Source organism: Dermacentor variabilis, chromosome 1 (assembly GCF_050947875.1).
Source record: "Dermacentor variabilis isolate Ectoservices chromosome 1, ASM5094787v1, whole genome shotgun sequence".
In the NCBI taxonomy this organism is placed as follows: Eukaryota; Metazoa; Arthropoda; class Arachnida; order Ixodida; family Ixodidae; genus Dermacentor; species Dermacentor variabilis.
Window position 1 is genome coordinate 144705511 of NC_134568.1, and position 11596 is coordinate 144717106.

Sequence of the window (11596 nt, forward strand, 5' to 3'; positions counted from 1 at the left end):
TATTTGGGCTTCCACTAAATGGGTGAAATAGCGTTCCCAACGCAAAACCCAAACACAGTTTGCGTCTTGCGCATGCGCAGTGGCTTCGACGCTATTTCTTTGGGGCCCAAAAAAGTTTGGGGCCCCTATTCTAAAACTCTCTAATACCTTTTTTTCAGTAGGACTTTATTTGAATTTGTTAGCTTAAAACAAGGGTAGAACAGTAAAGCAGCTGTAACAACTTTTTGCCAGGATGCTGTCGCATATCCACCACGACAATCCTATATTCCAGTGAAGTTGAATTTGAGATTGTGATTACTCCTCTTCTTCTATATCCTTGGCATAAGCAAGCAACGAAGACAGATGTAGTGCAGCACAGCCCAGCCCCCAATGCAACTACGGTTGTTCCAGCCAGCACATTTTTTACATAGGTTGTATGTCCAGTAATACAATAAAGGTACATTATCTGCACACACACTTCCAGTGTAGGCTAGATGTGTCACCTAACAATTTCACCCCCTATGGTGGCATAGTGGCTATGGTGTTGTGTTGCTAAGCACAAGGTCATGTGTTCAAGTCCCGGTCATGGCGGTCGCATTTCAATGGGGACAAAAGACAAGAATGCCCATGTCCTGTGCATTGGGGGCATGTTAAAGATCCCCTGGCGGTCGAAATTAATCTGGAGTCCCCCACTACAGTGTGCTTTATTGGCCTCGAGCTCCACCACTGGAAAAGCTGGCGCCACCGTCGGCGTGACGTGCTAGGAGGGATCACGTGGACATAGCGGCCGCGTCGGCTGCTTTGGGCACGCCGAAGTGAGCTGAAAACGAGTTTAAATTCCCTCGCACGCTGCGGTCCTTATTTAGTGGCGACCGCTTTGAGTGTCTCCTTTACAACGCTTCAAAGCACTACAATAGCTAGTGGCTGCCTTTGAAGGCGCTCAACATGGTAGGCTACTGCTCGGATCCGCAGGGCCGGACGTAGGTAACGGAGGCCGGTGTCAGCCTTATTCACACGTAGCCGCAGGACAAGAAGCTGCGTGAAGCTTGGCTCGCGAAACATAAAACCGGCAAACAGTCATCGGCTACAACTTGGGTAGCAGGAAGCACAGACGCGAGGAAGATTTCTGCTACGTCGCCCGGTCTGCAATGTTCGGAAAACTCACACTGAGACGCTCGCCTGAGTCTGCTGCCCGACTAATGTCATGACGGTTTGGTCTATGAACTTGTCGATGCTATAGATACTCGCAAGTTCAGTGGAGTGGAAAGGCAGCGGTAAGAAGCACATTTTAAAAAAGCATGGCATATGGTCATGTTTGTGTTATGAATTATTGCACTGGATTCCAAAAAAGGAGCAGCGAGAAATTGCACGCTGAGAACACCGATAAACATACAGTGCGACGCAACTCGAGAAATAATATTGAAAGGTCAAAGAATTTAGAAGAAAAATGAAAGATTGAATCGTCGCGACGGGACATCACAGTCCCCGTAGGCGTCGAAGTCTCTACAATGAAATTATTTTTGAACAGCTCTGGTAGCGCCCACGCAACAATGGTTCCTTGTATACTGTCAAATGCTCATATTCTGCGGCCTAAAGCTCATGGCACGGTGCGAAAACGCGCGCGCGGAGAAAGCGAAACAGTGCGCGGACAAGCATGCAGACGCGCAGTCGGTCGCTGCGAATCTGCGCGATTGCTGCATTGAGGCTTCGTTCTATTACGCTACATTTAGTTATACAAACACTATAAGAACATATTTCACATAGTTTGCTCTCAGCGTTTACCTACCTTTCACGTAAAAAGCCGGTTCGGGAGACTCCATCGCGGCGACCGCGCGCAGTGGCGTTCACTGTACGTATTCGGTAAGGAGATAGCGTCTGTAAACGATTGTGTGCTTTCAGTTTGCCCAAGATTATTATTTAGACAGTAAGAAACTTCTCTCGTTTCGAAAGTACTTATAGTAACGTCCGGGAGAGCTCGCGCGTGGTGTTTTCAGTGAGCGCTGACAGCAAAACCTATGAGGAGCGCGCCGCATGATCCCTCATACTACGCCAGCGAGGCACTTCCGATAGATGGCGACTCCGTAACTCCTCGCCGCCAATAATCAAATCATGGGTTTGGCACGTAAGATCCCAAAATTCATTCATTCATTCACCTAACAATTTCACTTGTGGGCACTTTGAATAGTCTTGTGATGTTTGATAAAACATATATTCTCTTTCTGTAGCTCAGAGGCTCACCTTGGAGTTGTAATTTAAGTGCCGCTATAAGTTGCTTTCTTGGTTCACACCTTTTTCTTGTTTTCTATGTCACTTTCTTTACCTCTTTCTTTTCATATTGGACACAATCTTTGCTATCGTGTGTGATAATTCACAGCGCAAGAATGTTTGGCTGGGGTTTAAGCTAGCTATCAGTTACGACTTGCTTGATAGGTAGTTGCTCTCTTGATTTTTGTTGTATCAGTACGATCTCGCTGAAATTAGGGCATAACTTCGCGAGGTCGTTGTTAAATCATGTTAAGCTGCATCAATTTAAGATTCTGCAGTTGCAGGAAATTGGAAGTCCTTATCGCATGCAGCAATGTTTTTGCCAAATTTGTAAGCTACTGCTCCTTGCACAAAGCCATGTCTTTGTCTTCACAATCCTGCGCAAATGTGAAATGCTCACAGTATATAAGTGTTGGAACAAAGGGAGTTTCCGGCAGGGTTTTATGATGCTGAAAATGAAGTTATATATATATATTATGCAGCACAACTTTTTGTAAACTTCTGTGCAATTCTGGCTGCATTTTTACAGCACCTGACAAGTGCTATTGTAGCGCACTGTGCCATGCCAGAGCATGCCTCGCAGTGATATTGAAGTTTGGTAATGTTTACGACCCAAAGAATTATTCGTTACATACGTGTGAAAAAAAAGCTTTGTTTGAATTATTGCACTATTGAACTTTAATAGCCACCACAATGAACCGATACCAAGTTAACAAATTTAAAATTGTTTCCTGTCCACATATTTTAAGAAAACCACTTTGCCTTGTGTAGTTTTTGTTGTGAAAACAGTAAAAGAAATAACATGTAACAATGTGGCGTTGGTATTTCTGGGTCTGTGCCAACTGAACTGCTGTGTAACACTAACTGCTGTGAATTCTCCAAGTGAATTTTTTTTTTCTCTTCAAGGGGTCCAACTACCTGCCCCGGTCGCACCCCCCAATCCCCGAGAGTGAGGTTTTGGACCACCCAGCCTTGCAGCGCACCATTCTGGAGCTCGCAGAAGTGCTGGATGTGCGCTCTCTCTTTTCGGAGATAGATGAAGCTGACTGACAGGCGGTAATGTTCACCCTGGCCTGAGTGGGAAAATGCCACAAGCTTAACCGGTCTTTCTTCCTCTTCTGCCCACCTTCTTGCCTCCTCCTGCGAGCCTTAACACAGTGGGTGCTTTTATCCCCGACACTTGACTCCTCTTCAAGCTCTCCTTCGTGCACTGTGGTCAGGGCATTGTTGCCATGTTTTCCAGGTGACGTGCTGCAACTGTTAGTATATTTTTTTTCTCTGAATGTTAAGAGAAGAAAATTGCATTTTCTTTTTCTATAATGGTGATTTCACTCGCACAGCTGTATTCTGCTCTATTATGCAGCTGGTGCACAGTGGAAGTGCTGAAGTAGGCCCTTGGATATTCGGATCAAAGTGCTAATGGGCTTTAGTCATGAGAAAGGGCAATAAATGCACTGCCAAAAGTTGCTGAAGTTTATGCTACAAAGGTCGTAAATGTTCTCAGCTCATCAGTACCTTTTTTTTTTTTATTTGGAAGTTGTTGCTAAACATCCAGGCCTTGCCCTCTAGCATGTTTTCTTTCATATAGTATTGTAAAAGAACTTATTATTATACAAGCCCAAAACAGCTGAGGCAGGTCATATTATGTGCTTGTGTTGATGGAAATGCCTAACGTTCACGGATATTGTTAGCTGATGTGTTCCCAAAGAACGACTTCACCATATGTTGTTCTGAGGCAGTTTGTTTTAGTATTATGTACTGGGCTTGTATAAGCAACCATTGAAAACTTTTATGTAAATTTTAATTTAAGGAAGCAGAGTGTAAGCATGCACAAGTGCATTTTACTAATTTTGTTAGTCAAACTAAGCTTTGTTTTGTCATCGTCACGCAAGCAATATTGTTTGATATGTAACTTGTTTTTCGCTTGTGCCATAACATATCGAGTGATTGGTTCTCTATGAATAATGACCTTTCCTCTTTGTATTCTGCTTAGTAAGAAGTGGACTTAGCAGCTAAAATGGGACTGAAGTTTAGCTCTCTACACATGGGAATTGCGTGTTACTTGGCAGTGGCTGCGCAGTAGCTTGTAGAGTTGCTATGCTTTTTCTTTCCAGGGTCAATTAACAGTACTTTATTACTAAAAAGGTACTGATACTGTATATGCAAAGTGCACACTGCTGTTCATTTTTATTTTGTGCCACTACTGTACACTTTATTTTGTCTCTTTCCATTTAGCAATATTTCTGGTAACGCTGGAACTGTTTTGTGAAAGAAAACCAAATTTATCTGCCACTGCTCTCTGACAAACCATGATTTGTAGACTGAAGAACTGACAATTTTCCAAGCCTGCAGGAAATCTTAGTGCATTGGACAAAGACAGAACAGTCCCTTGGCATTAATATTGCAAGCATGTTCAAGTAGCCTGGTTTAGAATTAAGCAGTATATTTACAGCATTATTAGGAAACTTAACTGATACATTGCAAAAGGACGCATAGGTGGGCTAATTGGTAATGCATTATTAGAAAAACTTAGAATGCTATAAACACACAGGACGTAGAAAAGGAACATGCACCACATGCGCTCACTCACAACTGATGTTAATGCACGTATTGAAAAAATATGTATATGTAGAAAATGGATGCATTGCGCATGTCAAGACGATGTACAAAACAAGGATACATCCAAGGCATGTGTTAACATCGATTAATAAAATTGCATTCTTTGTCATGCAGTTATTACACAAAGTGCAGCGTTCTTGGTGATATGATAGGCTTCCGAGATTTCTTGTGCGGTGGTTGTGCGGTTTAAGGTGATGGAACAAAATGATTGTTTTCGAAGATGGGTTTACACGGACACGATTTACAATGCGAGGCAAGATGAGAGGATGGCGCACCGTTTAATAAATTTCTGTGCTCTCTGAGACATACGTTAACACATCGGTTTGTGTGGCCAATGTACATATCACCACAGCTTAGGGGAATTTTTTATACTGCTTTTGAGACACAATCGGCAAGACAACTAACATGTTTCTGGCTGCATTCCTGTGCCCTTCTGTGCACAATGGAACAAATGCTAAGCCTGTGTGGTGCAGAAAATGCCACCCAAACGTCAAAACGCTTTGCCACATTTTTTAGGCCTTGCGAAATTTTATGTGCCTAGGGAATAACTGCCAATTTTTTGTTTGCTTCATTTTGAACAGAAGGATGATGCCCGCATTTTCCTTGCTTTGCAATGCGCATGAACTTCTCACAAACTGATGTGTTGAGGTGCATATGGTAACCTGTGGCCTTAAGGCAGTCCACTTGCATTCTGAAGCTCGTGCTCAGCTTGTGCATCCAAGTTTTTTCCAAGGCTGCGTGTAAGCCATAAAATGGTTGATAAAGAAGGTTTTTGCATTGCCATTAATAATGGTACCTTCACCGAAAAAGCCATGGAAGTTCTGTGGAGGAATTTTAAACCAGTTTCAGTGAAAAGCAAGGATGTAAAAACAAGAGCGAAGCTTCTGTTGAAAAGGCTAAATTTAGAAAAACTTGGCTCCGAGTGTTGAGAAAGTGGAAGGTTTAGAGCTAGAAACACTTTTTCAGTATTAAAACGCACAAACCGGAAATGCTGTTTAGAGCAGTTGTGTTGGAAAAGGACACCTGGCAGCTAGCTGTGTCTAACTGTCTTCAGAAGCGCCTCTCTGCGTTAACTATAACAGATCCTTTTTGTGCTAATAACTGTAGCATTATTGTGGAGTACCTTAACAGCAATGACCTTGCTGTTCAACATTGGCATAGTTGATCTTTATTATTCCTTGCCGCACAACAAATTGTTAAGCTGCGTTGAAGATTGTATTGTATAATCTAATGACGAACTTGTCTTTAGTGATAGATGTGGTGTTTCATTTGAGTCCCTTTTGGAAATTTTGACCTTCTACTTAATGTCTACCATGCATAAATCAGGTGTTTGCATAGGTTCTTGCATTGTGCCAATATTAAGTTCCATTTTTCTTGGCGCAGTAGTTAGTGCTGTAAACACACTACGTTAGGAAGGTGTATCGGTCTTCAGATATGTGGAATATTATTTTTACTGACGAATCACGTGCATCACAGAATAATGAAAACATTGTTGATTGTTTTGAAAAAGAAGGTATAGGTCTAAAATTTACCTTCAAGCTGCCGAGTAATAATAGATTGCAGTTTCTTGATGTGTGCATGAATTTTGGTGAGGATCATGTTTGCTAGCAGTACAATCTATGATCTACAAAGCCGGTTTTAGATCTCATGTCAGGGCACTCAAAAATTGTAAAATGTGGAATTGCTTGGTCATGCTTACGTGCGGCCTTGGAAAAAACTTGCATGCACAAGCTGAGCACAAGTTTCCGAATGCAAATGGAATGTCTTAAGGCTACAGCTTACTCTATGCAGCTCATCACATGAGTTTGTGAAAAGCTGGTGCGCCTTGCAAAGCAAGGAAAATGCGGGCATTGTCCTTCTGTTCAAAATGAATAAAAAAAATTGGAAGTTATTCCCTGTGTACATGAAATTTCACATGACCTAAAAAATGGGGCAAAGCGTTACGGCGTTTGGGTGGCATTTACTGCACTACACAGGCTTGGTCGCATTTGTTCCATTGTGCAAAGAGGGCATTTGGTGATAGAAAATGCAGCCAGAAACGTGAAGCAATTGGCACTCAACGTGGTGGTGATGATAGCTACTGCACTTGCGGTTTCTGTTTCACGCGAGAGTTGCGGCGCTGTTACTTTTAAGCGAATTCGTAATACTGATGTTCCTCGGTTGTAGAGGGGAAAATAAATTGTGCGTTATTCTGAAATATATGCTGTATTGAAATTCGTAGTTCTGAAATATTTTTACATTGAAAATATAGGCAATCTGGTGGAAATATTTAAAATATTCGTAATTTTGAGAAATTCGTTAATGTGGGGTTTGTAGTAATGAGATTTGACTGTAGTCGCTTTGTTGATTGTGTCTCAAGAGCAGCATACAAAATCCCCTAAGCTGTGGCGATAAGTACATTGGACAAATGGGCAGATGTGTCAATGTACATCTGAGAGAGCATGGAAATTCATTAAATGGGGGGGGGGGGGGGGGAGGGTGCGCCATCCTCTCATCTTGCTTCACATTGTAAATTGTGTCCGTGTAAACCTATCTTCGAAAACACAGTCATTTTGTTCAGTCACCCTAACCAAAACACACAAGAAATCTCGGAAGCCTATCATATCACCAATAACGCCGCACTGTGTGTAATCCAACCATCCTTATTACTTCCTTACAAAGAATTCACTTTTATTAATCGGTATTAAGACGTGCCTTGGATGTATACTTGTTTTGTACCTCGTCTTCACATGCGCGATGCGTCCATTTTCTACATATGTATTTTTTTCATACGTGCATTAAACATCAGTTGTGAGTGAGTGCGTGTGCTGTGTGTTCCTTTTCTATGTCCTAGAAGAAAGGGAGTTAACCGAGGGGCCCAATTTTTATTAATGATATCATGAGAAGCCAACAAACAAGGACACCAAGCAAAACATAGGGGAAATCACTTGTACTTACTAATTGAATTAAAGAAACGATAAATAATGGCAATGAAAGTGGATGAAAAAACAACTTGCCGCTGGTGGGGAACGATACCACGTCCTTGCATTAGGCGTGCAATGCTTTATGTCCTGTGTGTTTATAGCACTTCAAGTTTTTCTAGTAATTGACTGATACAGTGTATGATGTTTGCAAGTATTTCACTATTTTTTCATTCGTATGGGATTGAATTATTTTAAATATGCTAATTTTTACTGATGTTATTGCTTTGGTAGCAATAATAATGTGACAGCCTACTTTCGTATCTGATATACTTTTAAAATTAATTAATTAGTACCTGGAGGTGAATTATTTTTGTGTAAAGTTTTTGTTAATTATATTTGGTTTCTGGTTGTTATTTCATTGAAATAATTGATTTCAGATACATTATGTTGATTTCACAACAGACATTTAATCAAGACTGTTGACCTGAACCAATCTTAATGTCACTGTAGCATAACTGCAAGTTGGCCTAGTTGGAACAGATTCATTTTTAAAAAACTTTTTGTGCGCAAACAAACAGGGACAAAGAAAAGGAGCAACTCAAAAATGAGCGCTTGTTCTGTACTTGTTCTTCTATAGTTGGACATTGAGGAGGAGTTAGTATACGATTTCAAACACATGAGACATATCTGTGTGTTGAGGGAGGCTTATAAGCCAGCTGTCACATTAATTTAACATATTGAGTGGCTGGCCATATTGCGGCGCAGATCTTGTCGCAAGTCTGGCCGGAGACCATCTTAATGACCTGCAACATGAAGCCAACCATATCAGCAGTAGTCTGACTGCACATACTTATTTGGTTATGTGAATCACTGTCAAACCTGTTGTTCTTGTACTTAGTCATGTCGATACTTTTTGTTCCTGACCTTTTATGACGCATGAACACAAACTATAACGCAGAGCGGCATTTAGTTTGCTTCACTTTCTAGCATCTTTTACTAGCCTGTTGCTAATTTGGTATTTTGCCATGTATTATGTTTGCAGAAAATTTTATAGTCTGCTAAAAAGCAGGTAAGGTTTTCACTCAGGTATAAAGGACAGAGCTGCATAAGTACTTTCCAGTGTAAGGTCTTCACTGCTATGATAACCTCTAAAAAAACAACTAATTGTTATTGCTGCTGTACAAACTACAATAGTGCTACTTCATCTCGGTCAGCTGGGTGCAACGTGTAGGTATAAATTCTTTGTTGGCCAAGCAGATGTGCTATTCTGGTGCATTATTGAGAAATGGTAATGTGCACTAGCATTGACGTTTTACTGATTTATTTTGCAATCATAGCACATTACCCAGTGCACCTTGGTGTATAAAAAAGGTGGAATGAAGAGGGCCCACTTTGCCTGTAGGTATTTCAAGGTGCACATTCATTGAGAGAATTCTATGAGACAGACGAATATTGCATAACAGTAATGTTGAGAAACCTTAGCTTTGAGAACTAGGTAAGCTCTGCAGCAAAAACAAATGTTGTAATGTATATACTAATTGAAAAGTGCAGCTTTTGCTGATTAGCTGCCCTTCTGTGCACCTGCGTTTTATGCCTGCCTTACCAAATGATGCAGCTGCATCAATGCTTTTTAGTATGTGAGTGATACCTTGAAGCTCTTAAAGCATGTGGTGTATCTTACTGTACAGTACACATTGAGGGATAAAAATTAAGTTCAGTTGTGCATCATTCTAGATAATGAAGGTTTTCTTTGCAAAAGCAACAAAAAGGAAGTTTTCTGTTTTCTTGCACACAGTAGGTTGCTTTCACTGAATTTTCCTCTATAATTTGTTGAGAATTGCAGGAAACAAAGTTAAGCCTAAATGATTCACATGAAATATTTTAGCAAATAGCAGCTGATATAGTATAACATTACATAATGCTTTATTCCTGAATGCATTTGTTTGCTGATTTCATGGAAATTTATAACCAAAAGCCTTTCTTTTCTTTTAATAGCAACATGAAGCTTGTTAACCCTACAATTCTGCTAGAAACATTAAAAAATATTCGCTCGTGACCTTTAGTGGAATTGTAACTTATTTAGGAGTATGTCCTCTAAAGGGAGTACTGATGCAAAATTTTAGTAATGTACTTTTCTGCTGTGATGAATAGTTATTAACCCAAGAGCTGTGGTATGCAAGCTAATTTGCTCTAGCATGTGACAAGTAAATCATTATTTAATATGACAGTCTAGGCTGAGTGCCACGGGCATCATCATGTTGTCAGTTATTATGCTCTACATAGCTGGCAGTCATATAATATTCTAAACCACAAATCGATGTGCCAGATAACCTAATTGCTGTTGCAGGCTTACTGTGCCTAAGAAAGCTTAGTGCTTCTAAATCTCCTAAGCTTATTCAGGGGGCTTAGATAAGTGTTTTGAGAGTGCAAACCATCTCCTGTACCACCAAACCATTTATCATATTTTCCAGTGTACAAGTTGCACCTTTGTTATTAGTTGCAGCCCGCTTCTAAACAGCTTCTTGAAGAAAAGGTTAGTATATAAGTTGCAGCCTTGTAAGATGCATCTTTTTGGTCAATTAGTGTTTGAAATGTGACTAAGAATGTTTGCATTTTTATTGCAAAATACCTTTGTTGGTGTCTGGCGTAGCTGATGAGCAATATAGTACTGCAGTGCACAATCCAAATTGGTGATCATGTGCAGCATGTACTGGGAGAGCTGAGCACGAACCTTGCCAGTGCACATTGTGCTTTTTTAAACCCTTTTTTATGCGCATTGATTTGCTAAAAAAAAAAGTGCTATGTGTAAGTGCAAGAGGAAAACAGTCCTCCAGCCCATCATGCACAAGTATGACCACTTCTAGTGGCAGTGTCACAAATCAGTTTGTTCATAGAAGTGCTGGAGCTCTGTTCGAATTCTCATCTGTGTGCACAAATAGAGTAAGCTTTGCTGTAGAGGTTTTGCACGTCTTCATAGGATGCATGTTGTAACATGTCACGGCACATGCCGGGCCACCTAAGCATTGGATGAACAATGGTCCACATGACGGAAAGCGCAGTCATGGTTGGCACAGTGCTCAGAAGGTGAGTGGTGCTGATATTGAATTTTTTTCTCACATTATTGTACTACACATGGCCTCCAAAAATTTTGCATCATACTTGCAATCTTGGGAGTCCACACAGCTGGCCATTACTGTCACCACTGCGTCATGCACTGCCTATATACCAAGCCCAGAGGATATGGCTCTTGTCGAGCAGTATGAGATAGCATCCACTTCCACAAGTGCTCAATGCTGTACTGTAGTATTTCAAAAACTAGAGAAACAAATAAATTAACAAAATTAAAATGAATTAATAAATGACCATTTAAGCTGCATTGACGAAAATGTTAAAGAAGGAAAATGTGACTTATGCACTAGAAAATATGGTACTCCCTTCTGCCTCACGTGAAATTTCTTTGTGCTACATACAGGATGAGACAAGACTGGATAAGAAAAGCCACAGTGAAGGCAAGCAGAATGTTACATGTGCTCGGCAAAGCAACAGTAGCAAAATGATTGGCGTAAGGGCCTTTTACTCATACTCAGTACATGTTTGTGTCTTTGTTTTAGCAAATATGGGGAGAATATGGTAGAATATAAACTAGTTTATAGATGGGCACTCACACTATCCTGCTTCTTTGGCTTCTGCATCAGCTTTTTGTGACACAGGCAGCACTTTCCAAACTGTAGCAAATTTCGCTCATATCATACACTCTTTTGGGTTTCTGTCCATGTCATGTTTATGTCTGGGTCACTTTTTGAAGTCAGTTGCTTGTGCAGTCTTTCAAG

At 40.8% G+C, this 11596-nt stretch overlaps 1 protein-coding gene across 4 annotated transcripts in view; it reads left to right on the plus strand.

Moving 5' to 3' along the window:
- Positions 1-4403, plus strand: part of LOC142585922 (protein SCAI) — a 114276-nt gene extending 109873 nt beyond the window's left edge. For all 4 annotated transcript variants that reach the window (XM_075697019.1, XM_075697047.1, XM_075697029.1 and 1 more), the window contains one exon: positions 3151-4403. In XM_075697019.1, the coding sequence (XP_075553134.1) occupies positions 3151-3294 (144 nt within the window). In that variant the 3' untranslated portion in view covers positions 3295-4403. The remainder of the gene's footprint in view (positions 1-3150) is intronic.
- The last annotated feature ends 7193 nt before the right edge of the window (positions 4404-11596 follow it).